The sequence below is a fragment of the Neopsephotus bourkii genome, unplaced genomic scaffold (assembly GCF_033783945.1).
Source record: "Neopsephotus bourkii isolate Nb327-2 ecotype Australia unplaced genomic scaffold, CSIRO-AGI_Nbou_v1 NB_940, whole genome shotgun sequence".
In the NCBI taxonomy this organism is placed as follows: domain Eukaryota; kingdom Metazoa; phylum Chordata; class Aves; order Psittaciformes; family Psittacidae; genus Neopsephotus; species Neopsephotus bourkii.
In genome coordinates, this window is record NW_026901434.1 from 258,831 (window position 1) to 286,157 (window position 27,327).

A 27,327-nucleotide genomic window follows, 5' to 3' on the forward strand; every position below is an offset into this window, starting at 1 on the left:
TTTAGCGCTTACACACCTCTTTTTTACACCTTCAGCATTTGGGAGCTGCCTCGCTACCGCAGCTAAGTCAAGACAGACCATATTTGGCCCTGATCTGCCCATTTTGAAAGCTGTTCATCTTTTGTGAGGATGACCAACTGATCTGGAGCACATTTTTAAGAGGGGCTCAAGTCTGGTTTTAGTACTTTTCCAGTTCACATACAAACAAAACAGTGCAAAATCTGGGCCAGTGTCTTCAGTAGCGGGGTACAGACCCAGCCTGCCTCTTTTCTGTGCACTCCGGAGTCAGGGCCATCTCCTGGGGTTTTCTGACTTGCAAAAAAAGCGTTTGTGTATGTGTTTTATCCAAGGCGAGGCAGGCAGAAGGTGGCCGAGAATCAGAAGTGACTAGGGCTGGAGCAAAGGCCAGGGCGAGGGAAGGGAAGGCAGGGGCTGCCAGCAGTGCGCTGCTGCACCTGGGACCTCAGCACCAACGTGTGGAGGAGCTTTGCATATTGTAACTCGCTTGTTTGTAACTGGGTTTATTTTGCAGTGGGGAGGAGCCCGCCCCGCTGTGCCTGACACAGCCCGGACCCCGGACCGGTGTTCTGTGAGTAACGCAGTTGCTGCCAGCCGCTCTGGGCGCTGCTCCTCAACTCGCTGAGGCCGGTGTCATTGAACACCGCTCTCTCCTAACGCAAACAGGAGCGTGTCTGTCAGCCTGTGCTCCAGCCGTGTCCGGTGCGGGGGGGTCCGGCCGGTGCTTGTCCCTTCCCATAAAGCTGCTTTAACAGTTTCGGTTCCCCGCGGCCACCCCGAGCCCCCTCGGTGTTAGTCCTTAGTGCATGCGACCCCATCCCTGTTGTTTTACATCTAACCCGCGGTTCGCGTATTGTTTTGTGCGGGGAGCGCGGGGCGGCCGGGGGGAGGCGGGGCGCTCTCGGGGTGTCTGTACGTGCCTGTGCTGTTCTCGCGGTCTGATCGCATTAAAGACTGTGTTTGTGGCAATCACCGCTCCCGGACTCGTTCTTGCGGGGCCCCCGCACGGCGGAACTGGGCAGCTGCGGCCTGCGTCACTTCCGCCGCCGGAGGAGGAAGTGACGGCGGTGGCGGCGCACACGGGGTGAGTGCGGAGCGCGGCGGGGCGGGGGTCGGGCGGTGCTGCCGGTGAGGCTCGGCCGCGGCGGGGGGCGAGGTGAGCTCCGGGACGCCCCGAAGGCCCGGGCTTGGCTCCGGGCCGCCCCTTCGGCACTGCAGAGGGTCCTGTAGGGGCAGGCAACCGGCTCCAACGGGGCGGGCGCGGGGTGCAGCAGCCGCTCCACCGGCGGGAGCCGCGCCGAGCCGCAGCTCAGAGCTGGGGAAGGCCGCCAGCAGGACCGGCGGGGAGCACCGCAGCGCCCAGCCTTCCCGGCTGCACTTGTCCCATGCCGGTGCCCCTCCCTGTGATCTGGGGGTGTGTGTGGTGTTTGCTGTCCGTCTCCAGCAGCTCAGGAACTGGCCTAAAGCCGTATCGAGAAGCCTTGGGAGGAATTTAATCCCTTTTGCGAGAGGCGGGGGCTCTGCCCAGGGAGCTGGTTTCTGTGTTTGAGCTGATCTGGTTGATCCCGGGTGGTTGGGCTGCGTAGGAGGTCTGCGGAGATGCGCTTGCACAGTGCTGTGCCTGTGGGTCTGTGTTCAGACAAACAGAAACACGAGAAACCCCTCATCTGTACAGAGCAGCCTCCAGCCTTCAACACCCTTCCTGGACAGGGTTCAGGTTCCCTTTTCGTTCTGCCTCAGCGGATCGTTTGCAGATGCGAATTAGAATGTTTCTCACAGAAAGGAAAATGCTTTAATATGTTGAATCCCAATCTGATTTCCACCCTTTTTGCCTTATTTTGGAAAGCAAAAAGCTTGGTGTGACCGGAGCCAGCCCTTTGCATTGGAGGCTGGAAGCCAAGAGGTTCTTCAGGCTGGGTGCTGGGTGTGCAGGTGGAATTGCTTGTGAATGAATGAGATTCCCTCTGTGAATGTGTGTTAGAGAGAATTAAAAATCCATCTCTGAGGGGAGAAGAGAGGTTTCTTTGGGAGGTAGCTGACAAGAGCAGCAGAGGCTGGAGGAACACTGCTGTTTCATCCTGCCCTAAACCTCGTTAGGCTGTGCAGGACCCAGCGGGCAGCACGGCGTTTGTGACCTGTGGAACAAGTGTTCCCCTTAACTGTACTTTCTTTCTGTCTTACAATAAAACCACATGAAATGACCATAGCCTCTTCTCAAGGGTTTTCCTGCACTGAGATCTCTCTGGTGGTGCAGAGAAGTCTCTGTGCCAACGCAGGCAGGGGAGCCCCATGGGTGAAGTGGGGATGTCTCCGACATGAGAGATTCAAACAACTCTGTAACTACTACTCTTGGGGTTGACGCAAGGGATCTGCAACAGTCAGTGAGGGTGAGTGGCCTGGATCCAGCAAAGCTTGTAAGTTCCGGGATGATAAATGGCACATGTTCCTGCTGGTTGTTATTACTGGCCTACACTATAATTAGTTCCATGCAGCTTTGTGGCTCTAATCATGTTCTTCATCTTAGAATTTTGCTTTTCCCATTGCTCTCTTGGGAACTTACTGGATCGTGTTTTGCTCTTTGCTAAACAGATCAGGTTTCTCTCTTGAACCCTGTCTCCAGCCCTGGAAAACAGAACTTTTCTCCTACAAATGACAAATGTATCACATTCTAAGGTGGTATTTGGTTATGCTCTGAGGATTTTCTAACTTGTGCTGTGAATTCTCTGTGGCACCAGACGGTTATGTGTCATTTAAGAATAACGTGATGTTTTGGAGAGACACATGTTAACAGGCAAAACAGCAGCAGTGAGGGGAGGGCAGAGGACAACTGCAGCAGCAGAATGTGAGTGTTTCTCTAAGCTGGGTGCCTGCGTTGCCTTTGTGTGGTCTGAGTTACAGCGGCCTGCAAAGGCTGTGTGGACATGAGCAGGAGCAGAGGTACCCAGCATTGGAAGGAGTTGGTCTCCTCAAGGCAGTTCTCCCTTCCAGCCTCTGCTGTGACTGTATACTGAGAAAGAGTTATGAGCTGCAGATGACCCAGCCAAATGACAAGCTTGTGTGCAGGGTGTGAGTGTATTTGGGAAGGAAAATCTCTTCGTTTGTGGGAAGCTTTAGGTGTTATTTCCTCTTTTCTGGACCCTGATGTAAGTGGAAGCGGAACTACGGAAAAGGGAAAAATGATCCAACAATGTCTTCATGTTGCAGCAGGTGACTGCCCATCGACTTTGCTGTGGAGCCATGCCATACCATACATGGCATCAAAGCTGAACAGTCTGCTTGTGGAAGGAGCTGTGAGAGGAATGTTGTATCTTATTCAAAGCAAAACTTGGAAGCTGTTTCATCAGTATTAATTGCAGCTTGGGGCTTCAACGGTTTTTGGCTGACAGGGGGGAAACCTGAAAGGTGCTTAAACCAAACAAACACAAGAGCCAGGCCAGCCAAATGCTGTGTTTGGGTTCCTAAAATGGCCAGTCAGAAACTGAATTCATCATTCTGTGAAAGGTATAAACATACTGAACATCAAACCTAAGTTATGGTATATTGCTAGGAATTTTCCAGGAAGAACTAGTGCCTGGTGAGATTACAGATGCCAGGGTTTGGTATTTTATGGGTGGAAAAATGAGTTAAACCTTCCATCACACTGATACTTACATGGTTTCTGTCACCAGTCTTCATACACCTGACTGCATGTGGTTCTCTGCTTGTCAGGCAGCTCTAGCTGACTGGTAATGATAGTTTGTCTCTTGGCTGTAGCTGTGGCTTGGTGTGAACTGCTTGCTGCACAAGTTTCACTGGTTTGGTTGGGATCAGCTTCAAGGAGAAGAGGAAAGTCAGGCCCTGTGAAGGTGAGTAAAGCTGTGTCTGTCCTGTGCACAGCATTGTTGCTGTGGGACAGGAAAGGGGGTTTGTTCCTCCTTGGCTTTGATCAGGGACTGCTTTTAGCTCGTCCAGTTGATGAGGAGAGTAGCCTTTAGAGCTTAGAGAGTGATGGAAACACTCACACCAGCAACTGAAGTGGTGTGGGATGCAGACCCTGGCTGTACTGCGGTGGGTTCAGTTTGGGTCTCGCATGCCATTTCTGGTTATTTCCTTTCCTGTGAAGTCTTTCTCCCGTGTTTTCTCCTGATAATGCCTCCCATCCACGGGTAGCTGTGAGACCTAGTGCATGCAGCATGTGTTCATAATGCAGCAGCACAGGACCCTGTCACTGCTTAATTCCTTGCAAGGTGCCCGGATGGCTTAAACTTCCCAGTGAATTATTTGGTGTCCTCTACCAGCAGGAGACAAAATGCTGGCTGCTAGAGGATAGTAAAGCCATCTGAAACACACACTATCATTTTGTGCTTGTCTTCAATTAAACTGATTACCAGACTTCTTTGTTGTTCAGAGCTCAGAGCATTTCCCGTGCTGCCAGCATGTACTTTGCAAGTGCGAGCAATGGGATTTCCTGCATTGTTTGAGTCTTTGCCATTGACCTTGTGGTCCTTGTTCTGGCACTGCCTCTGCTCTGGCAGGGGTGCAAAGGGCATTATTCAAACCCTGAAAGAAGACATAAAGAATTGGTTTAAATGCTTTGAGGGCTCTTTGTAATGCGTGGCTCTGAGGGTCATTGCTGCAAAAGAAGGGGAATTGCTGGGGCTGTCAGGATAATTACCACTTTTTTATTGTTCTCATCCCAGTCTAGATGAGAGTGGTGTGATTTGTAGTGAGTCATAAAAATAGACCTTGCATACAGCGTTAGGATGGTGTCCCTTTTGGATGAAGTCGAGAGAAGCCCAGCTTTGGGTCTTCTTGGGGAGTTGCATAGGAGCTGGAAGCACTCGGCTGTTCCCTGGACATTCCCTGGCTCTGTCTTGTGGAGCTGGAGAGGGCAGGCAGGTGGTGGTGTGCTTGAGCCCTGCTGCAGCCCGTGCCATGGACACTGATTACCACTGTGTCCAAGAAGATCTACCTCTGCCTGCTGCTGGAGACAGGCAGGCCAGAGGCACAGGAGCCATCTGCCTCATGGCAAGGGAGGTCACATTCCTGCTGCCGTCCCCCACTGCTGCAGCGGTGGTTGCTCTGCTCTGGTAAATCATTTGCTTGGCCTGTGCGTAGAGCCTTGTACCTTGAACCTGCTGCAGGTCTGGTGCCTGGCTTGCCAGCACGGTGGCCCAGTCAGGGGGAAGGCTGGATGCATGACAGTTCCTTCCCCTTTCCATCTGGACCCTTCCTACCCCTTTCAGGTGCCTGCAGTTGGTCTGCAAACAGCAAGCTCATGGAAGTGTCTTCTGTGTTGCTGGTAGACTGATGTGAAGGGCAGATGAGGTCTTTAGAGCAAGATCTTTGGAATAAGATACAGCTTCTACATTATTGATTTGATTGCATTTGCATGGTTCTGCTTCAGTTAAGTTGTCTGGAGCGAGATGTTGTACTCGATGTGCTGTTGTAGAATAGATGCCAGGGTACTCAGGCTCGAGTAAGTGCTCCGTGACTCCAGCCTTGTAAGTCCAGCAAGCATTTGAGGTTAGCTGCGGGACTGACAGCAGCATGCCAGGCTGCCCTGCTCGCCCCAGGCACTCAGCTTCTGCCTTGCTGTGGGCCTGGCCCCTCTGTGGTTTCTACCCAGAAGAGAAGAGGCCACTGCAGGTGTTCCCTGTGATGGGACAGGGACAACCCCAGGAGGTGAGACCCAGACCCCCCCAGCGGAGCCACAGCTGCCTGAAGGAACCCAGCCTCCCAAGGGTGTCTCTGATCTTGTTTCTTTGAACCTGTAAATGAGCTTGGGCATGAAACATGAGATGCAACAAACCCTGTTGTTGGAGTTGAAAGCCCAGGCTCTCTGCATTGTGTCGGTGCTGAGTTTAAGCTATTTTCTGCTGGGGAACTAAATTGCTTCAGTGGACAGTCCAGGCACATGACTGCTGGGGCAGTCATGGAAAATTGGCTCAGTTGCTGTGTTTATTTGCTCTGATGCAACTTTTTATAACACTGCCATGCAGCTTTTTCCAGGCTACTGGAATGTGTTGTCCTGTGTTTCTTCCCTTCTGCTATTTTTTGAAAGAAGCACTGTCAACATCCATTAGCATTGTTCTTGTGGGTGATGACTTACAGGCTTCTGTAAATGACCAGGGCTTTTTTTCCCACCCCTCTTTTTTGTAAGGTGGATCTTGTAGCTCAAGATTATGACTTAACAGCAGGACAAGTTAACATAGCAGTTGTTAGCGCTTCTTCCATTCTGATTAAATCAAATTTGCCTGATTTTAGTCTCAATTTGCACCTCCTTTTCCTCGAGGGAGGGAGGAAAATCCCTCTTGCTTTCTGCAGCGCTAGACTGCTAACCTTACCAAGTGGTTTCTCTTCTGAGAAGGTGTTGAATAGCTTTGGTTTGTTCCTTACAGAATATGCTGGTGTTTGTTTCTCTCACCGTCTCCTGGGGAAGCTCAAGTGCTCACTGCAGTAGGGAGCAGCCTTATGTTGGGGTATAAAGGTCATGAGTGTTTCCTTTCACCTCTCCATCTGGGAGTCAGACAGACAAACACAGGAGGTAGCAAGAGGTCTTTGCAGCAAAAGGAGCTTTTGGTGTGTTTTTCTTGAGGAAGACCTACAGACCAGTCAGTCCTTTCTGCTTAGAGGCTGTAGCCTTCTTTGCCTGGGTCTAGCAGAGCTGATTTCTGAAGAAATTGTGCCCTTCCTGCATCCCACAGTCTCTCTCCATTGCTCTCTGTGGGAGACCTCCGGTACCAACAGTGTCTTATATCCAGCTCTGCAACAATACACTGATTTTATCACCTCCTGTTGAGTATTTTCTGTGTGAATATCAGATAGTAACAATATTTTGGGTTGGTTGTTTTTTTAATATATTCCAAAGGCTGTTTTAACTCCTCTTCCCATTACTGTAGGTGAAGGGAAAGAAGGGTGTCAGGATATCTACGAATGAGCTGTGATGGATAACAAAGACTCAGAAGCTGAGATCCACCCTCTGAAGACTGAGGATGTAAAAGTTCAAGAGAACCATGAAAACTCTGTGGAGAGAAGAATAGTGAACAAGCAGTCATCACAGCTGTCCCGGCTGTCCCGATGGCGCACTGCTGCCTTCTTCATCTCATTATTTCTGTGTCTCATAATTGTGTTTGCTTTCTCCTTTATCATTCCTTGCCCAGAGAGACCAGTGTCAGAAAGAACATGGTTCCGAAACTACGACCATGCAGGTGAGCTTGCTGTAGCAGGATAAATACCTCCCGACAGTCCTTTTCCATGAGTTTGAATTGTGGACCTCTATCTAATCACGATCTGGAGCCAGGCCTGCAGGGATGCTGCCCTTGGGAGCAAGAGCTGGGTGAATACCTGACCTGAATAAGCAGTGGCCCGTCATAATTGGAGTGGCCTTCCAGGAGGTGTTTACAGGATCTAATGGACAAATTAGATGCTGCTCTGAAGCTCTAACAAGGTAGCAGGCTGGCCTCATTTGGGAAAGAATAAGTGGGGAAGTACATCTAGGAATATAACTTTGTTTAAATTTGGTCTGTAAAATGTTCCCTTGAAGTTTTTGAGCTGAGGTCTGGGGACAATTAGTCATTTTTTGCCTCTGTTCGTATGACTTTCTGACTTTTCCTCATGGCTATCAGGAAGGGGAGAAGAAGAATTGCATCTTGTTGTGTTTTTTATAAATTGCACACATTTGTAGTTGCTTTAGTTGGCTCTTTAGCCTGGGTAATGCTCCCTGGTGGCTCAGTATTCACTTGTGTGAAAGCTTTTCTTTAGTCTTATGTGTGGTGGGTGTGTGCTGGTTGTGCTATAAACACAGAGGTGGTGCTCACCAGTGGGAATTGAGCTTTGTGTGTTACTGCGGACATCCCAGTTCTGTTGCTCTGGGCTGAAAAAGGCTGCTTTTAGCTGAGTGAAAAACATGGAGTATCTGGGGCTGGGTTTGGGATTGTTTTGGGGCTTTTCTATTTCAGAAATAGTAACCCCACACCAAAACCAGAGCTGTTCTTTGTTCGACACAGTTCAGGCTCTGGTTGGTTGGCTCTTAAAAAAGGACAAATCCTCTGGGGCATGGGAAACTTAAAAAATCCTTTGGCACTAACTTCCGCCCTCAGTACTCATGTAGATGGCTTTTTTTAATACAAAAGCCAATTTATCCTGAGGTTACACTGTCAGAGGTGGAGGCAATGAGTAGGACTCTAGGAATTTGTTTTGCTCCAGCTAGCTTTGCTGTTGGTTGAGGCAGTCCTCACCAGTGCCTGCCTTGTGATCTTTTTTACAGTGGCCTACCAGTTTCTCGCCATGCAAGATGTGAATAAAGACAAAGTGCAAGATGTCGTCTTTGCATTCAAAGCTAGCAATGGCAGCAGCAGCTTCAACAGATCCTGTCTGGATGAAGGTAGCTGATTCAGAAACAGAAAGCCTTGTAGTAAGGGTTGGTTTTGCTCTTTTAGCTCTAATTAGTGAAGCTGCTATGGGTCTGGTTATGTGGGTATGGAGAGGGACTGGGTGAGTCCCAGCTCTCAGGTGGTGTGGAGCAGCAAAGGTAGGGTGTGTAGGTAGTGTTCCCTCTGACATGTCTCCTCCTCAGGTCTGCCTTCTCCATGTGCCTTCATTGCTGCAGTATCTGGCACCAACGGGAGAGCACTGTGGGAGAGGCCTGTTGCCGAGGAAGTGGAATGGATGGAGTGTGGCATCAAGCAGCTTGGGGGGGCTGAGGCCTCCGGTTGCCTGGTGGTGGGGAAGCCGGTGTCTCTCACAGCAGTTGACCTGCACACAGGTGAGTGGTGAGCAGGGTACCGCTGCCATACTGAGGATGATGCTCCTGCTTTCCTCACCTGCTGACCGTGGGACCTCTGCGGCTCGGGACGCCAGCGTGACTTGACTTGCTGGTACATGAACAATGGGCACAGAGTATTTATTATCCTTCCCAGAGCTATTCACTGGGCTGTTGAGAATCGCCTGTTCTCTCAGCCTCTCTGTTCCAAAGGCTGGACTCTGTTGTGGTGGTTTGTGCCAGCTGCTGTATTGTAAGAACAACATCTCAACAGCTTTTGAAACAGGAGCAGCAGTCACTAACTGTGAATGTTGCTTCATACTGTCAGGGGTTGCACCTGCAGTGCTTCTCAGTCATTTGTGTGTGTGTGTGCTAGGAGTGCCTGCTGTGACAAGAGGAGTGTTAGGGGATTTATCATTTTAAGGTCATCAAGGAGAGCACTTACACTCACGAGTCTGTTTCTGTAGTCCAGGGTTTTGCATAGTTCCTCTGAAAGCCTTCATTTCTGAACCCATAGATGGAGAAATTCATCATCAACTTGCCTAATGTAGGGTGGGGGTAAATAGTGCCTGTACATCTCTTGGAACAGGGCAGTGATCACCTTAATGCACTTTGAACTTTCCACACTGGTGGAGCTTGAAACACATTTCCATTCTGGTGGTCACTATTTCAGAGGCTCTAAAAAATGCATGTTTTCCCTTGGAACCAATCCTAGGGTCCTGTCCTCTGTATCTGGTATTGAGGCACTCGCACCCTATTATCTAAAAACTGGGAGAGAAACAATGAGAGGTCTGAGGAAGATCTACTGTAGCTTTTAATTTCCAGTGTTAATGGAAGTATAGACTCACACATAGCTAAAAAGCTTCTGTAGCAACTGAGATATCTTAGCACCCTTTCCCTCATCAGTAACCTTTAGCACAGGTTGTTTAGACTATTAATGAAGCAGTTGCTTTCAGGTCAAAGTGTAGGTGCCAAATGCATGTAGCTAGAGACAGCCATAAAGAAGTAGCTCCTGGAGAGAAGGAACCAGGCTAAGCCACAGGTCACAACAGTACAGTAAATAAAATTTATTTACTGTATTTATTCTGTAAATTAAAAGCAAGAGATTAAAAATTGCTTCAGATAGAAAAGTGAGTAACCCAGAAGTTGATGTATTTGTTACCTTTATGCTATTAAGTCGGTTAAAAGGGTTTTTTGGTTTAGGCTGGGGGTTGGGAGGCCAGAATAAAATGTATTTAAATAAGCTAAATGTATTTAAATAGGCTAAATCTATCTAAAGTGGCGAAGTCTGACTTGCATCACATTGTGCTAAAAACAGTAGCCAGAACAATGTTTAGCTGTTAATGATTCATTATTGTGGAGCATTGGTGGGATTCCAGGGCTCTCAGGCTGTCTAACCTCTGCCTGTAGGGAGATTGGAGGAAAGATAGGCGGATCATCATCTGAAAGTATCTAATGTTTTTTTGATCTCTAAATGCTGATAAAGCTAGTGCTTCTGTATCAATTCTAGTTGTATTAAGTCTTGCTTTCTTCATTGTCAGAAGTGACCTGAGCATACAAGAAGTGTAAGATTGCATGCTTCTGTTTGTGTGGGACACCTAACGTTCCTGAATGTTTATCTGACAAGCAAACTGAGACACAGGAGTTTAAGATTAGCTATTCCAGGTCAAAGCAAAAGCCGATGTAGCTGCGTATTCCATCTCTGCCAGGGCCAGGAGCAGAGTCAAGAAGAGGACAGGAATAAGTCTTTTGTTGCAACTTCTCTCTTTACCTTGTCCTCCAGCAGCCTGCACTGTGAGCCCTGTGAGTAGTTCTGGTCTCCTGAGGGGTATGGCAGAAAGTGGGCCACGATGATCAGATGTATGAAATTGTCTCTGTGCAAGGAATCACTAAATAAGCCAGAACTCCAGCCTGGAGGATGTCTGACAGAGAGAAGTCCTCTGTGGCTGCTTGAAGCAAGAGCTGGAGTCAGTCCTACTAAATCCTAATTCTATTATTCCTTCTATATGACCAAAAAAACCCCAACCCTTTCACCCAGGTTTGATTTGCTGTCCAGGCACTTGTCTAATTTCTGTCTTGCCTTCTGTTGCCATGCTTCTGCTGTGAGCTTGGGCTCTGAGCAAGCACCTTGGTGTTAGACAGATAGTCTTATCTCCAGTTTATGGAGCAGGATGGGACTGGTTTCATAGTTAGTGCTCCTAGAGCATGAAAGCTTCTAAAGTGCTTTGTGTTGAGTCCATCTCACTGTTCCCTGTTTCAATTAAGTCACATTGCTCTTCTAAGAGAGTAAGATGCCTCCTCCAAAATTTATCTGCTGTTTGACCAGCAAAGAATAGAGCCCATATGCATTGAAATGCAAGTATCATCAGCCTGGTCTTACTGTTGTAGCTTTGGACTGTGCTGAACCCAGGATATAGTTATTTAAAACTTCAGTTCTCCTTTGCCTTTTTGTTTTCTCCAGTGGTAAAATTCCTCACCTTCCCGTGATTTCGTAGGGTCACTGCTCTTCACATCTGTTGTCATAATAAAAAAACCCAAGTGTTTTTTCCAATGTTTTAGTAACAGCTTTGAAGGAATCCTACTGCAAATACAGTCTGCCTTAAATTATTGCAGACAGCATCAGGTAGTAATTCTTGGCCTTCAGTACAACTGCGTTCCTGACAAAGAACAGATTATTATGTTGCATTCCTGAAGTGATAATTGCTGTATGTGATACTGTTTGAAGGGGAGGGGAAGCGTTTCCCCTCTAAACACCTAGTTAGTCACTTAAGTCTTCCTTAAAAAGAAACCCCCTCAGCAGTCTCCCCACACTCACACCAAATACCACTGCAAATTCCACTGGGCTGTCACTGGAAAGTGGCCAGCAGCATACGGAGTAGAGCCACTCAACTGGCCTAGAGCTGTTAAAGAGAACCCCCCCAACATTATTTAGAAACCAAATCTTTGCCACCACTATTTACACACAAGCTTGAATGTGCTGTGTGTGTTCTTCAGAAGAGGGAGAGGGGGATGTGAACGGAGTTGCAGCTGGTTGCATCACCATGGAACATCTTGGGGAGGCAAGTTGCAGCAAAGAAGGTTTTGTGGGGAGTAGTTGCAATGCTGTGGTCAGAATTCAGCTGCTTCATGGTGTTCAAATGTCTGTACAGATTTAAACACACAGCAGTAAGGTTTGGATCACAGAAGAAGGATTCTCTCTGCCATCAACATGCTGATAAATGTGTTAACCTAAGGCACAAGAAAACCTTTCCTTTGGACCCAGGATGTTTGGGTGCATTTGTGCAGGCAGATAGAATTACTTTCGAACATAACTTGAAATTGTGGATATTGGGACTCATTTGAAATGTGGAAAGGCAATGAAGTACCTTGTGGTGAACATTAATGTGACTGGTTTGTGGTGCTGATGGACTGTAAATGGCTGGCTGCTGCAAAGTACTTCCAGGAGCAGGGGCAATAAAAGCCTTTCAACCTAAAGTGCATTTTAGTGAATATTTCCTAATAACTTGTCTTCTAGGGGAAATTCAGTGGAGACATTCCAGTGATTTTGGAGCTAATTATACTGTGCTGACTCCTGTGTCAGTAATTCCAGATGTGGATAGTGACGGCGTTCAGGACCTGATAATCTTCATTGCTGCAGGAGATAAGGTATGTCACTCTGAAGCTGTGATAAGCCCAGTGGCTGGACCACAGGGCATGGCAGGAATGCTATTTATTTCAGTCTTGTAGTCTGAGAGGGGGTGTCCAGAGGCCTCTGCTCTCTGTGGGTTTGGGACAGGTTCTTTCCCACCCTGCAGAGATGAATCCAAATGCTCCCAAATCAATGCAAGTGATTTACAGTTAAGGGAGGAAGGAGGTGGCCAGGAATCCCTGCCCTTCCTCAGTGTGCTCTCCACTGTGTGTTCCTGGGTTGTGTGTGGAATGAGCCTAGGCTAGATGAGCTTGCAGTTTTCTGGGACTCTGTTCAGAGAAGTGGAAGTGAACAAACCCTGACAGGTTTGGCTCTTAGATCAAAGCACAGCTGGCAACCAGTGCTTTTGTACCACCGCTGCCCTTTCCTGACACATTATCTCCGCCTGTGGTCTGTTTTGCACAGCTCTCTTCCTAGTGTCACTGTGCCAGTTACTTCTGACTTGGGTCAGTGAAATAGCTGCCAGTTGTGTTACTTTCATATTTCCAATTTCTTAAAGGGGGAAAATCATGTATCTGAAAGTGTTTTTATGCTAGAACATCTTCACCTGTGATTGAGTGGTACAGCATCACCTGCATGTGCAATCTGTCCTGTTTAAAGCATACAAAAGTTAGGTTCCCTGCAAGTCTGATGGGAGCTCCGTATCTTTGCACAAGAGTCCTCCATAAGCAAATAAGGTTTTGCTCTCCAAGGCATTGTTGCCAGTGTCATCAGAAATTCCATCCTCTCAACTCCTATGGTTCACTTCTGTTTTCTTTCTTCCTTGTTTTTGCTATCCCAGTTATCTCAAGACTTCTTTTTATTTTATTAATCTTAGGTGGCCCAGAAAGGTTTGAATGTAGTCTCTGTTCTGCAAACTGCCTTTTGATTTGTTTTCCAGTTAACCTCTCTAGCTATCTTGGTACAAAATCCCTTCCTCCTCCGGACTTGGCAAGCACTCTGTCAGCTTAAGTAAAAATATGTTCCTTTTTGGGAAATCATGCAAAATGGAGGGAGCTTGAGTGGGGCTCTGCAGCTTGGAAAAAAGCAGCCTTGTCAGAAGGCAGATTCAGAATTTAAGTAAGTCAGCTTTGTTGCTGAGAGGGGCTGAAGCTGAACATTACTTTATACTGCTCTTCCCTCATATGGCAGAGCTTTGAGAGGTGTGCAGGGAAGGGTCTGTGTGCAGGGGGTTTAGATGGCAACTTTTTCTGAGAGGGTTATTGATCTCTACCTGCTGCAAACTTCAACACTAACATGTCCAGGAACATACACAGGTTTTTTCAGGATACATTGCCTGTAACAGCACATAGAGGTATTAAGCAATGCAGTGAGTAAAGTGGTGTGTAGTTGCACTTGCTGTATGAGTGCCTTTGGCTGTTGCTGTCCTGGGGCAGCTGCTGAGCTACGGCTTGTAAGTAAAGGTGAAGCTGATCTACAAGAGCTGGTATGTGTCTCCTCCCAGTGCAGGAGGCTAGGAACAGCTGGTGGATGCGTTGCTCTCTCTCTCCAGCTGTGACTTTCATTCTCTCCAGCAAATTATTGCTTATTTACCTGCCAGACTCCCCAGCTACACTTCCAGAGCAGCAGATCTTCTCTTTTCCATTCCTCCCTCTCAAGGAACAGAGAAGGGTTCCTGCCTGACTCAGCATCTCTGAACGATGCTATTTCTCTGGTTTGATGTTTCTCTTTTCCCTAGTGTGTATTGCTCTCCCCAGACCATGACTATTGCCGAGACATTTGAATCTGATCCTCATTTTAGCCTTAATTCTCATGGGTCAGATGTTTTTAGTGGATTCTGTTACCCTGTTAAAAGAATGTAAAGAAACATATCAGCTCTCTTATACCCTTAGGTTCATGTCAACCTTAAGAGGAGTAAATTAGGGCACTTAAAATATTTAGCAGAGCTACCATGTGAAGCCAAGTTTCCCCTGTGTCCATATGCTGGTATGTTTCTGCCTTTAGGTCCTCTCCATCGTTGTCACTGTTCAGTAGGCTTGAATAGTTCTTTGCTGTCCTTAGCAGAGCTGGGACTTGCTGTTGGGTGGTTCCAGCTCACAGGGGAGGTGGTTAGGAAAATCTCAGGGCAAGGGGATGTGCTGAAAGTGACTTCCAAACTTGAAAAAGGGATCATCTAACTCATGCCCACCTCCAAAACCTCCATCCCACCCTATGCTGCTCCCATTCAGCTGCTGTTTAGTACCCGCTGCTCAGCAGCTTTGTGAAACACTCAGGTTTGAGCAGCAGCAGTGCTGTAACCTTTTTTGTAATCTTTAACCTTTTTTTATCCCTTCCCTCTGTAGATTAAGACCTTCATCCATTCAGGAAAAAATGGCAAACAGATCGGCTCCACTGGAAGCCTGACTGTGGATGGGAAACCTCGTTATATCAGGCTGAACCTGGTCTCCTCCTCCTACTTTCTTTTCTATACAGGTACAGTTCTGTTTGTGAATTCAGTCTGAAAGCAGTAATTATAGCTGTGAAATGGGGATTCCTAAACAGTTGTCTGAAAGAGTGTTCTGCATTCTTAAAAGCTGTGTCATGCTTTCACCTAGCAAAAGTTGTTCAAGGCCAAGAGAAGAGGTGGCTTCTCCTTAAGCTAAGGTTTGTTACCCCCTGTGTAGTTGTATTTGAAAAAATGTTGAGAATGTAAGGTTTAAGTAGTAATTTATAGCAAGTGATTACTGTGGAACACTTGGATTATGAACAGATAAGATGTTAAAAGCATTCAAATGCAGGCTTGAGTCCCAAAATACCACTACAAGTCAATGGTGCGAGTCCTAAAAATACAGTTGATCTTCCAGATCTGGAAAATCGTAGAGTTCAGAGCAAGGGCAGGACAACTTATCTCCTTCATTCTTGCTTTTTTTCACACAGAAAACTCTCTCTATGCGTATTCCCTGAATGATCTCTACAGTGCAGCAACTGGGATGGAAATGAAGCTTCCCAGCCTTCAGCAAGATCCTCAGTGGGAGAAGAACATTGACAGCACTACGCACCGCTTGTCCCTTCTCAGGTGTGAGATTGTTTTGGTTGCTGGTGGAGTGGAGGGTACTGGTGTTCCTGACAAGATGGCTTTGTTCTTTTATGGCTACATGGCTTTTGGACTAGGAGCACATCTGAAGCTCGTGGAGAGTGCTGGTGTTGGTGGCTTGGTCAGGAAAGAAGAGAAAGCAGGCTGGGGTTTCCTATATGCATTTACTATGAAGGGAGAAAAAAAGCCAAATCAAGCCAAAAACCAAAACCCCGCAATAAACCCATCCAGAGTCTAGAAAGCATAATCACCTCTCTGTCGTTGTTCAGCTTTGGGGACATCCGTTACCTGGCAAAAATTCCTGGGCAGTCACGGGAGAACATCCTGGTTGTAAACTCGGACACGGCTACGCTGATCAATGCACACAATCTGCAGACTTTGTGGACCCTCAACGTGTCCCGTGTTGTGAGGTAGTGTTACCAGTGTGGGGTGCATGGGGCATTTCCAGGTTCGCTGCAACAGCAGAGTCCTGGCAGATACGTTTCCATTTGAAACACAGGGATTATGTTATCTGCTTATCTAGACCATACTTACTGTGTTATATGTCCTCTGCTAGCAAGTGTCAGGTGCTGCTTCACAGTGGAGGCACCCAAAGCTTTGATTCTTCATTCTGTGCTTGTTGTGATATGCCTAGGACTGGGCTCAGGGTTGGAGTGATACCAGGCTAATCTAACATCGTGGCAGCTAAGTCTTCTACCAGGGGAGCTGTGGGAGGACAGAGGCTGCTCTGAAAGAGCAAGGTATGCCCAAGCCATCAGGGTGTGTTGTGATCTGTCCTTTCTCTTTCTCTCCCTTAGTGAGCCGCTGCTTGGTTACTACAAACCCGATGTTCTTGGTATTGTCCTTGAGAGTGAAATTGGACCCAACAGGAAGAAGGTTTGAAATCTCTTCCCTTTAACTTCACTTTTCCCTGCATCTCACAGCTCGAGCAGGCATTGAGTTGAGGACAGCTGGTGGGGTGTTCCCTCTGGCTGGCTTTAGGAAGCTTTAGGCAGGGAAAGGTTCTCTTTCAACAGGTTATTGAAGCTGGCTCAGGCACTTTAATTCTTTTTTCAGCAAGAGGCTTCAATGCAAGAGCTTTGAACCCCTTGAAGTAGCTACAAAACTTTGGCATTGCTCTAACCTGGCCTGCTCCAGCTCCCACAGCTCTGTGATGCTCAGCTTCAAGTATTTCATCGACTTCCCTTGAATCAGATGCTTGTTCCCATAGACTGTGTGGGGTGGAGACAGCTGTCTCGATTTCTCTCTCACGGCTTGTCAGAGTTCTTTGGTATGAGTTCCTTTTCTTTCTTCCCTGCTAGGTTATGGTTGTTGAGAGTGGATCTGGAACAGTCCAGTGGAACCTGAAGCTAAACTCGAGAGCAGAAAGCCCTGGGCCAGCCACACTTCCTACTGCTGATCACCGGTCCGCCTTCCTCATCTGGGGTGAATACCAGGTGCCAGGAAACGAAACGGTGAGTAGTGCTGAGGAATGGTTGCTGTTCCAGGCTTTGGGACAGAATTGGGTGGAGCTTCTCCCAGTGTTCCCATTTGCGTTTGTCTGTGCTGCTAACACTGCAGCCTCTGCACTGGGTGTGGGGGCTCTCATCAGTCTGGCCTGCTTCAAGCAGGCAGACTTCTGCACGTAGTCTGGTCTCTGTGGGGCCCTCACAATGTCCATAGCGATGTCCCTGCTAACAGCTGATAGTGGCAGCAGCACCTTTTGTCATCCTCAGCCTGGCTACCTAGAGTAAAGGGACTTAGTGGCTCTACAAGCAAAGTCACTGGATGGCCTGAGCCCTGCCTTGGTAGGTGAGGTGAGAGGCTGCTGTCTTGGTACCTCTGGGGTTGCTGCTGTTTGGCCAGGAGCCTCTGGTGGCAGTACCACACGCAGTGATCTCCCATGGCCACGTGAATATCCTCTGTGCACCAAGGCAGCCTCTGGCAGCCTCAATGCACAACTCAGCTGTGTCACAAACAGCTCTCTAGGGCAGTGGCTGGCAGCGTTAGTGACAGGTTGTGTCTTGGAGTTTGCCTGAGCACCAGCTGCGTTTCCTGTGCTTCCCTGCTAACTCAACCAGCCCTAAGGCAAAAATCTGTCTCCTGCCTGTGGCAGGCAGGCCTGCTATTTACAGGGAGCTTGAAGTGGGGAGGAGAGCGCTGAACAGTAAGCAGAATCCCAGCACTAGTTCTAACGGCATCAGACAGGATAAGTTGGGCAGACACGGACAAGTAACTGGATGTATTCTGAGTAATAGCTGAGCTTTGTGCTGGTGGTGTCTCTCTAATAATTTATGGGTCCATGTCCTGATGGTGTCCTGTTGCAGAGATCCAAAGCTCCTCTCCAGAAGCTCTATCTTTTCCATCCCTCCTACACTAATGTCCTGTTGGAGCTCCGCAATAGCACAGACCAAATAATTGCGTTTGATGGTAAGTCCTCTTCTTCCAGCCCTCCAGTGAGGAGGCCCAGGAGGACACTTCTGGTACCTCCTGTACTCTGGGTGCACGATGTTGGGTCTGGTGGCCACTGAGCACAGAGACCTGAGGCTGGGCTTTCCCTCTGCTCTGCGTTACAGCCCTGCTGTTCGAGCGGAGCCGTCACGCCTGCTATGTGCTGCTGCGGGGCCCTCAGCCCAGCGAGGAGCCAGGGACGGTGTCCCTGATGAAGCGTAAGCTGAAGGAGGATGTGTCTGGGAGCAGGGTGATCTGGCTGAGCCAGGTGGCTGTGGACAGCGAGCAGTACATCCGGGACCGCCTCTACAGGATGCGATTCCAGAGCCGAGTGTGAGCTGGCCGAGGGAGGGGGAGAGGCTGCCCAGGGCCCGGCGCCTCCACGCTGCCTCTCCTCTGCAGCCATGCTCCTGGCAAACCCAGATCACAGATTCAAATGGGAAGCTGCCTTTCCTGATCCACAAACCAAAGCGTGGCTGGTGGGGAAGCACCCCCAGTGTCTGGGGATGCCCAGGCCATGGGGGCAGCTGCCAGTGCATCTGTCCTCAGAGCTGATGGGACTTCAGTGCTTGGCGACCACTGAAGTGCTGTCAGCTCGGGGAAGAGGGCTTTCCCCTCTGTCCTTCTGTGCCCGCAGAACTGTGCTGACTCAGGCTGTGTCTGGAGGAAGGCATGTGCTTGCTGGGGATGCCAGAGTTGATTATTTCTTGGGTGCTTGTGTGACAAGTGGAGCTTCGGTGTGTGGTGTTAGGTGTCCTTTCTGAGTCAGCTCTCCTGGCATGGGAGAGGTGCTTGGCTGCAGGTTGGTTTGCAGTCACCCTCTCCTGGATTTGGGCCCCTGCTTTGGTAGCCATGGGGTGTGCAGGGTGATAGACCCCAGCCATGGCGAGGTGTCACCCAGGCCACCCAAGTGCAGGTTAAACTGTTCATTCTACTTAGAAAACGGCCTGTTCTCCTAAGAACAGCCCTGTGTGCCCTACTGTGCAGTCACAAACCTACCTGTGTCTGTCCCCTCTGCTGCTTCCTTTCCAGCCAGGCTGTGCAGCACTGATGACACAGAAAGGGAGCTGGTCTCTCACCTGATTCATGCATCAGTGTTCCTTCCTACCGCAGATCTGATTGTAAGTGGTACGAAAGCCACCCTTAGCCCAGGCTGGCTGATCCCTGCTGATTCAGACACCACCTCTCTTGCTGGTTTTGAGGTACCAGAGGATGTAGGACATTATTTTCAGAGCGGAATTGCATGTTAACCTTTCCTGGGAGCTGGGCTTGCCACTCTTGGAGCCCTGGACCCCGGTGTCAGTGCCAGCTGCCCTGCAAGTACTCCTTCAGCCTTGCAGCTGCTGAGGAGCCATCTCCAGGCACTGTCCCCTCTGCCAGGAGGTGGGCAAGCTGCAAGACTGCAGGGGGAAACAGTGCAAGTTCTCTTTGCAGCACAGCTCCAGAGAGAGCTCCGTGCCCTTGGAATTGAAGTGATGTTGGGTGAGGATCTTCGGGTGCCGTTCTCTCTGTCCAGCTTGGTAGCCTGAGGGAATGGAACAGGTTGCTGAGTAAAGGTGACATCTCCCCTGGAGAATTCTGTGGCTCAGGGTCTTTGCTTTTCCTGATGGGGTACGGTGTGGAATGTGGAAACAGCAGCCTGGAAGGAAAGGTTTGAGTTGGCTGCGCAGCCCTGGAGAGCTGCAGTCACCACATTGGCTGCTCTGAGACATGAGCCCTTCAGCTCTCCCAGTCCTGCAGCAAAACGAGCTGCAGCATCAGTGGTCTGCCTGGATGCTCACCTCCTGCTTCCAGCTGGCCTAAAGGGTACCCTGGCTCCCTCTGCCCTGTGATCCATATCTCAGGCCACGTGGGATGAGTGCTGCTGGCCTCTGCAGTCCTGGCTGTGCAGGAAGCTGGGGGTGCTCCCTGGAGAGCACTCAGAACCTTCAGAGCACCCTGGACTCAAATCAATAGGTTTTCCCTATGTTTCTCTCTGTCCAGGCTGGTCCCTGCGGTAACCTAGGGGTGTCAGTGTTCCCCAACTGAGGTTGCCTCTTTGCTTGGCAGAATATAAAGACCTAAAGCACAGCAGCCCCACAGGTCCCTGTGCCAGCTTTGCAGGGATCACGGGGCTGTGCCAGTGCTGCACATCCCGGGTTGTGAGGGCTGGGTTCAGCCTGTCCTTCTGGGGCAGAGCTGGGAGCATGGCTGCAGGAGCCCCAGCCTGATCTGAGTGTTGGATGCAGATTGTATCCCACTCGGGCAGGGAGCAGGGTGCCCGGGCTGTATGCTCACTGCAGTCACACTGTTGCGGCACTCTCCCTCCTCTCATCCCTACCTGGACCTGACCTTTCCCATAGGAACACTGTTGCTTCAGGAAAGATGGATTTTCAGCTTTGGGGGGCTTTTCTGGCTTTAAGTTGTTCATTAATGTTTCCAGATACTTTGGAAATGCAGATTTCCCTGTGGCAGCTCAATTAAACGCATCAGTGCCAAACCAGCACCTTCTTAACAAAACAAGTCCCTTTTCCAGCTTGTTTCCCAGTGTAATTGTTTCTTTGCAGTATTTAATGAATGACTTTGTGCCTTGGTTCCATAACTCAGATGGGTGATGATGGCATATATCACTGTGTTACGTATTAGTGCGGTTTTTAACACTAAGACTGTTTGGTTTGGTTCTTTAACTTATTGCAAGTTGTGCCCTGTAGGACTTGGTCTAACTGAATGGTTTCAATAAATCCTCTTTTGCATTGTTTGTAAATGGTGCCCTGCTTTTCGTGTGGCAGCTGTGGTTAGGCAACACTTGGGACGTTCTGGCAGCCCTTTGTGTGACTTCCCCAAGGCAGAAACCCCCTGTTTTGGGATCGATCCAGGTGTTCTGGTGATGCTTTGATGGCTGAGCTGGCCGTGGCCCCAAGCCACCTCCTGCTGCCCTGTCCTGCTGTAGGTAGGTGATGGACTGGGAGAAGGGACCATGTGGAAGGAAGCTGGAGTTAGATAACTGAGCTCAACCAGCCCATCCCTGCCTCCTGCCTGGGGCTCGTGACCTGGTTTTACACCCCTGCTGCACTTCATCAGCATGAAAATCTCATGCTGGGGTTTGGCTTTGGATCAAGGCGGAGGGAGCCGCATGGCAGGCGCTGTCTCCTGGAGCGTGGGACCATCTGTCACCGCGCAGTGGCTGCCAGCACCAAGCTCCATCCTGTGACCGAGGCTCCGGCAGCTTCCCCTCCACCAAGGTCCCTCTGTCTGACCCCGCACTGAGCCATGAAATCCCCCCTGCTCCGTGCCAGGGGCCCCAAGCTCTGCGGCAGGGAAGATGCCACGGTCCCGAGCATTCCCAGCACCCTGCTGTTCCTTAGCTGGGGCGCGGGCTGGCTCTGCTCAGTCCATTGTGGCCTGGGGATACCCAGCAGGGGATGGGGTCTGAGGCTGAGCACTGGTGGGCACCAGCCCCCCTCTCCTTTACGTAACTGCCAGCATTAATCCCGCACAGCTGGGGCTCGGTTCCCAGGAAGAGAATAATCCTGATGGAGATCCTTGGCCTCTGCTCGGATTAACGGGCTGTGGGCAGGCAGAGGCTCAGCTGCCAGCCCGCTTGCCATTGCAGCCGGGTTTGCTGACCCGTGGCACCTCTGGCCCCACATGAAGGGCCTTTTTGTCCACTCCACGGGCTGTACATGCGTGCACCAGCGGCAGCAGGGTGACTGAGTGTCCCAAGAGCTGGCTCAGCCATGCCCGGAGGGCAGTGAGGTTGACAATGGGTCTGGTTTTGCCCCTTGGCACAGGCAGAGCCATGGGCACATGTGACTGGTACCCCCCTGCCTGGGGTCTGCACCCTTGTTGGGTGCTGCAGGCAGGGAGGGTGCTGCTGCCTGCCCATGGCAGGAGACAAGACACAGTCCAGCCCGGTTGCCACCATGTGTGCCCCCACCCCGCAGCTGGTCCCATGTGTGCCCCCACCCCGCAGCTGGTCCCATGTGTGCCCCCACCCCGCAGCTGGTCCCATGTGTGCCCCCACCCCGCAGCTGGTCACCCCTCCACAAAACCATGGGAGCCACAGCTTTGCCCATGAGGGCTTTATTGTCTTGTACCGGGAAGTGGGAGGAGGGTGCGGGATCCCCAAGGGGAAGAGGAGGGCGCAGGGATGTGAGCAGAGGGTACGAGGGGGGATCTATGGCTTCTCTCCTTCAGTGCTACTGCCCCGCGGTGCTGCGGCGGGGCTGGGGGTGCCGGGCCTGGGACTCTCAGCTCTCCTCCTCGGGGACGGGGGCAGGCGCGGGGCCGCGGCTCCGCTCCTCGGTGTCGCCCGCGGGCAGGAGCAGCGCCGGGCTGGGGCTGGAGTGCCGCGGTTTGCGCATGAAGGGGAAGACCCTGCGGGCACAGCGGGGTCAGTGCCGGCAGCCACCACCCCAGCACCGCGCCGGGGCCGGCCCTGCCCTCACCGCTTCTTGGTCTCCGGGGGGATGACGGCCTCGGCCAGGAGGTTCCTGTAGAGCTCCGACTTGAGGAACCGCGGGTACGAGTCCTGGGCGGGCAGAGGTGTCAGGCTCCTGCCCTGCTCTGCCCTGCCCTGCCCGCCCTCACCCACCTTCTTCATGAGCATGTAGATGTGCATCTGCGCATCGTCCATCACGTAGCGGTGGGGCGTCTTGATGCCCTCCAGGGTCCGCTCCATGGTCTTGCTGTCGATGTTCACCCAGCGCGTGGCACCAGGAGCCAGGAACTGCCTGGGGAGTACCCGGCCCCTGCGCTGTGATGGCCTGATCCCCCCTCAAAACCTTGCTCCCCCAAACCTTGCCCCACTGGCACTCACTGGTAGATGGAGTCCACAATCTCAGGGATGCGGGACTGCTCCCCATAGCGCAGCTCCTCACATGCCTCCCAGAAGCTCAGGTTCTCGGCTGCGGAGGGGGACATGGTGTTGGTGATGGGGATGTGGTGCTGGGCACCCCTAAAGTCCATCGTGGCTGGGCACATGGCCCAGCAAGCACCCCTGGGATGGAGCCAGCTGGTGTGAAGTGGGACAGGTTAGCTAGGAGGTGCTGGGATGGAGAGGCCAAGACAGAGCAATGGGTTGGGTTGGTGTCAGGATGGGACAGTGGATTAGGTGGTACTGGGACACGGTGGTGGGTCTGGGGGTGCTGGGATGGGGAGGTCACGTGGGGGAGCCCAAGACAGAGCAATGGGTTGGTGTCAGGATGGGACAGTGGATTAGGTGGTACTGGGATACAGTGGTGGGTGTGGGGGTGCTGGGATGGGAGGTTTGGGGTGCAGGGCTGGGGCTGCTCACCACTGAACTCCTTCTTGAGGAAGTCGAGGAGCTGTGCCCGGCCCAGGGGGTCCATAAGGAGCTCGCTGAAGTTGAAGCCCCACCTCTCCACACGCAGCTTCGTGGGGGTCTGCACCCTGTGGGCAGCACCTCGTGGGGCTGGCAGGGGGCAGCCCGTGGCTCTGCATGGTGCAGCACCTCATCCTGCAGGGTGGGGTACTGAGGAGGTGGGGGCTGGCAGTCCCCATGTGAGCGCTTACGTGGGGGCGTTCATGGCCCAGTACGTGGTGTCGTCTGTGATCCAGGGGTTGCTGGGCAGGCAGCCGGACATGATGGGGTCGTGGGGCACGTACTGCTCATTGAACTTGAGGTACCTGCCAGGAGCAGCGGCTGGAGGTGGCTGGGGCCACCGCCGCTGCTGGCACCAGCCCCAGCCACCGTGGGGTAGTGGCAGGGACATGGTGGAGATGGGCTTTGTGATGACCACGGAGCCTCAGCTCCATTCCCTGCCGAGGGCGATGGCAGTGTGGGAGCTGTGGCTGCAGCGATGCAGGTGCTCCCATCACCCCAGCAAGGACCTGGCAGCCACCAGCCACTCACCCCTCGAGGCAGATGGAAGACTTCACCCTGGTCCTGGCCATGGCCTTCCTGCAGTACTCGATCTGGGGCCGGGCACAGGGGACACATCAGGGGTGCTGGGCAGCTCATGCTCCCTGGGAGCAGCCTTCATCCCTCGCCCCACTCACCTCCCGCTTGTAGTAATCCATGTTCTTGGTCTGCAAGAGATGTGCAGGGTCGGGTGAGGGCATAGTGGGGCTGGGACACTGTGCACTGCCCTTGCCACCCTGGGCAAGAACCCGAGCATCCAGCCCCCCTGCTCACCCCAGCACCCCACAGCCCATCCTTGTGGCCCCAGCCTCATCCCTGCACCCTGGCTTGGCCAGCACAGTCTGTGGTGTGAACCCCAGCATCCACCCCCCAGCATGACACCAGCCCTGGGTTAGTGACACTTACGTGGGCAGAGGACACGGCACACGGCGCAGAGAAGAGAAAGTGGGTGGTTAGTGAGGGTGAGCTGGGGGTGAGGGTGTCTGGGGCAGCGTTAGTGGGACCATGACACGGGGAAGGACCCAGGGATGGCTGCGGGCACCCAGGGTGCTGGGGCTCCTCATGCACAGCTACACTGCAGGGATCAGGGGTGCCAGCACAGAGGGGTGTCAGGTACACAGGCAAACACATGGATAACCCCCAGCTCGGCAGGGAGACAGGCTGGACACGTGGGTGTTAGCAGAGCTGGGGCTCACACCCCACATGGGGTGTGTTATGGGGTGGCAGCTCAGCACCCCAGCACCCAGGGTGGCTGTGCCCTGTGCCCCGCACTCACCAGCTGGACGCGGGTGGTGTGGCAGTTCCTGCGCTCGGGGCCCTGCTCCAGCACGTTGGGGGCACCTGGCTGCAACAAGAGCATTGTGCCGGGGGCTGGCAGCAGCCCCGTGCCCTCAGTGCTACCCCATCACGTACTCACCGGGGGCCGGTTGACAAGCCAGTACGCCTGCTCCTGACAGTCGATGACGATGCGGTCGCCCTTCCGCCGCTGCTTGGCCGCCCTGCCCATGCAAAGGCAGCAGGGAGGTGCTGGCACCCAAGGGCGCTCCATCCCTGGCAGCTCCCGGGGGTGCAGCAGTGCCGTGCCCGAACTCACCGGAGCTGCTCCCGCGCCTGCATCACCACAAAGTCCCACGTGTGGTTGATCCGCTTGTGCAGGAGGTTGTAGTTGTCCTGGGGAGCAGCAGTGATGGTGTCATCTGGGTAGGCACGGCACAGCACCCATCCCGTGCCTGGATCCGGGTTCCGTTGGCACTCCAGCACAGGGAGTCGGTGTGGCCCCACAGGTGAGCCCCTGCTTCTGGGTGAGTGAGACACCCTAGTTTGTTGCTAGGTAGGGAGGGCAGCACTCACCTTCTCGTGCTCGATCAGGTCTCCCTGCTTGCGGATGTTCTTCTTGGCCAGGTAAATGGCTGCAAAGAGGAGCAGCGGCACCTCAGGGAGGCCAAGAAGAGGCTCGTCCCACGCTGGTGCAGGTGATGTGGTGGTACCTACCATAGTCCAGCTCTGTGGCCGGCCACTTGGTGCTGGTCCAGAAATACGGGGTCTGCAAGGGGAGGAGGGAGGCTGAGGTTAGCGCCACGGGTAGGGGGAGCCCCAGGGCTGTGGCTGCAGCAGGACCCTACCTGGAAGCGGTAGGGCGACTCGTCTGCCCGCAGCACCAGGCTGCGGGGGTCCTTGAGCGGGTAGATGTAGCCGTGCTTCACAATGAGGTTGCCAAGGTGCAGCGATTCTGGGGGAGCAGCAATGGGGCTGCATGTCTGCTCGGCAGCCTTGGCAGCCCCTGCCGTGCCGGCTGCGTGTGCCGAGGCACTCACCCTCTTCAGAGATCCCATACTTCTGGATGAGCCACTCCACGATGTCATTCCCTGGGGACCGAGGCTGTGTTAGCAGGGTGCAATGGGGTCCCCCAGACTGAGCACAGGGAGGTTCCGGGGCTGGAGCACCACGGTATGGTGGGTGCCAAGGGAGTCACACAGGGTGACGGGGGCCCTGCCAAGGACATGCTGGGCCACCCACCCCGGCGAGCGCCCGCCCTGCTCAGCCGATGCATAATTGATGCCAGCTGCAGTGCTGAGCACCCGCGGGTGCAGGGGGGAGAGCGCTGTGGGGTGCTGCTGGGGTCCACCCAGGGAGCTGGGTGCTGAGCAGGATCTCTTCAGGGAGCACCCGATGGCTCTCCACCAGTGCACCTCTTGGGGCACCCCATTGAGGGTCCCACCTGTCATGGCGTGGGGGATGACGGTGATGAGCAAGCGCTGGTTCCTCATCTTGACGCCCATGTCGGGGTCCTGCATGCTGACGATCATCCGCTCCATCTGCCGGGCAAGCACCCGCCACGCTCAGCCCCTTGCCCAGGGCACTGGGCCTGGACACTGCCTGCACTCACCCACCCTGACACTGGCACCCTGTGCCTGGAGCAGGGACAGCCCTGCACCTCGCAGCCGGACCCGGGCACCCCGCAGCCGGGCGAGTGAGCAATGCCGGAGCTGCGGGGTCACCCCCGGGCCAGGGAGCCCCGGTTTCGGGGACCGAACTCTGCCGGGACCGTGGCAGCGCCCCGGGCCGGCGGGCAGGGGCTGAGCACGCATCTCCGGAGCGCTGCCGGCGGGTGTCCCCCCGCGGGGCGGTTCCCGGTGCCTGCGGAGCACTGGGTGGTGCTGGACCCCGGCCCCCGGAGATCCCGACGCCCGTGCCGCGGGGGTGCCCTGTCCCTGATGCCCGCATTTCCCAGTGCAGTGCCGGTGCCCGGGTCCCCTCGGTGCCAGGTCCCCACGGTCCCAGCACCCGGTCCCTTCGGTACCCGGTGCCCCATAGTGCCTGTGCCCGGTACCCACCATCCCAGCAGCCGTTTCTCCCGACAAGCGGTCCCCAGTGTCCCAGCGCCCGGACCCCTTAGTACCCAGTCCCCACGGTACCCGGTCCTCAAGGTGCTTGTGCCCAGTCCCCGTTATCCCAGCGCCCTGACCCCGCGGTACCCGGTCCCCCCTATCCCAGTACCGGGTCCCCTCGGTGCCCGCTGCCCGGGGCCGGTGCCGCTCACCTTCCGCAGGCACGGCATCGCGAGGCGGGGGTGCCGCCCGCGGGGGCCGCCGATGGTCATCGCGGGTGCGCGCCCCGCTCCGCGCTGCTCGTCCCGGCCCCGCCCCGGCCCCTCCCGGCCCCGCCCCGCGCTCCCCCCCCCGCGGATGCCGCCGTCTTTGCTGGGCCCCGACGGGACCCCGGTCCGCGGCACCCCCGAGCCCCATCCCCGGTACCGGCCGCTGCCCTGCCCACGGGACCCCACGGCCCGGCCCGGTGGGGACCGCCCTGAGCCCCTCCGCGCCGCCCGGGCCCGCAGCTCTGCCGGCTGGGTCAGGGGAGCGCAGGGCTCGTCCTGCTCCTCGGGGGTTTGTGCTACTGGGTGCAGGCAGAGGGGGACCACTGTGGCCGTTGAGATGGGTGTGCGGGCAGGAAGCAGTACAGGCAGGGCATGAGCAGGAGCACGGTGCGGGCAGTGCACTGAGGGTGCAGGCAGGAAGCTTGCGGAGTGCGGGCAGGGTGAACAAGGCCTTGGCAGGGTGTGGAGGTTGTGG

General features: G+C 53.2%; 2 protein-coding genes across 4 annotated transcripts; one reads left to right on the forward strand and one right to left on the reverse strand.

Moving 5' to 3' along the window:
* Positions 1–900: 900 nt before the first annotated feature.
* FAM234A (family with sequence similarity 234 member A) lies at positions 901–19,468 on the forward strand. The gene is made up of 12 exons (XM_061358179.1): positions 901–1,102; positions 6,900–7,208; positions 8,267–8,383; positions 8,576–8,764; positions 12,276–12,406; positions 14,732–14,861; positions 15,306–15,444; positions 15,732–15,872; positions 16,260–16,338; positions 16,764–16,916; positions 17,769–17,871; positions 18,018–19,468. The coding sequence occupies exons 2-12, from the start codon at positions 6,944–6,946 to the stop codon at positions 18,227–18,229; spliced, it is 1,659 nt and encodes a 552-aa protein (XP_061214163.1). The 5' UTR covers positions 901–1,102; positions 6,900–6,943; the 3' UTR covers positions 18,230–19,468.
* A 2,641-nt stretch (positions 19,469–22,109) lies between these two features.
* RGS11 (regulator of G protein signaling 11) lies at positions 22,110–26,922 on the reverse strand. Of its 3 annotated transcripts, none has more exons than XM_061358186.1 (17): positions 26,796–26,922; positions 25,974–26,070; positions 25,570–25,620; positions 25,378–25,484; positions 25,247–25,298; positions 25,106–25,164; positions 24,849–24,925; positions 24,672–24,753; positions 24,531–24,599; positions 23,893–23,916; positions 23,747–23,808; positions 23,407–23,520; positions 23,168–23,283; positions 22,691–22,778; positions 22,466–22,604; positions 22,320–22,402; positions 22,110–22,248 (listed from the first exon to the last, which is right to left on the reverse strand). In XM_061358186.1, exons 1-17 carry the CDS (start codon positions 26,853–26,855, stop codon positions 22,122–22,124), a joined length of 1,407 nt encoding a protein of 468 aa, XP_061214170.1. In that variant the 5' UTR covers positions 26,856–26,922; the 3' UTR covers positions 22,110–22,121. The 3 variants fall into 3 exon arrangements, with proteins under 3 accessions (XP_061214170.1, XP_061214169.1, XP_061214172.1); XM_061358185.1 differs by having other exon boundaries at positions 23,893–23,922; XM_061358188.1 differs by lacking the exons at positions 25,247–25,298; positions 25,378–25,484; positions 25,570–25,620; positions 25,974–26,070; positions 26,796–26,922 and having other exon boundaries at positions 23,893–23,922; positions 24,849–24,951; positions 25,106–25,147.
* Positions 26,923–27,327: the final 405 nt, after the last annotated feature.

Excerpts from the sequence above, each read along its gene's own strand:
- FAM234A (XM_061358179.1), top strand. The coding sequence starts at position 6,944 with ATGGATAACAAAGACTCAGAAGCTGAGATCCACCCTCTGAAGACTGAG. Across the intron at positions 14,862-15,305 it reads CTACTTTCTTTTCTATACAG|AAAACTCTCTCTATGCGTAT; the intron begins GTACAGTTCTGT and ends TTTTTCACACAG. Across the intron at positions 15,445-15,731 it reads CACCGCTTGTCCCTTCTCAG|CTTTGGGGACATCCGTTACC; the intron begins GTGTGAGATTGT and ends GTCGTTGTTCAG.
- RGS11 (XM_061358185.1), bottom strand. The coding sequence starts at position 26,855 with ATGACCATCGGCGGCCCCCGCGGGCGGCACCCCCGCCTCGCGATGCCG. Across the intron at positions 24,600-24,671 it reads GGCTTGTCAACCGGCCCCCG|CCAGGTGCCCCCAACGTGCT; the intron begins GTGAGTACGTGA and ends CTCTTGTTGCAG. Across the intron at positions 22,779-23,167 it reads CCTCAAGAAGGAGTTCAGTG|CCGAGAACCTGAGCTTCTGG; the intron begins GTGAGCAGCCCC and ends CCCCCTCCGCAG.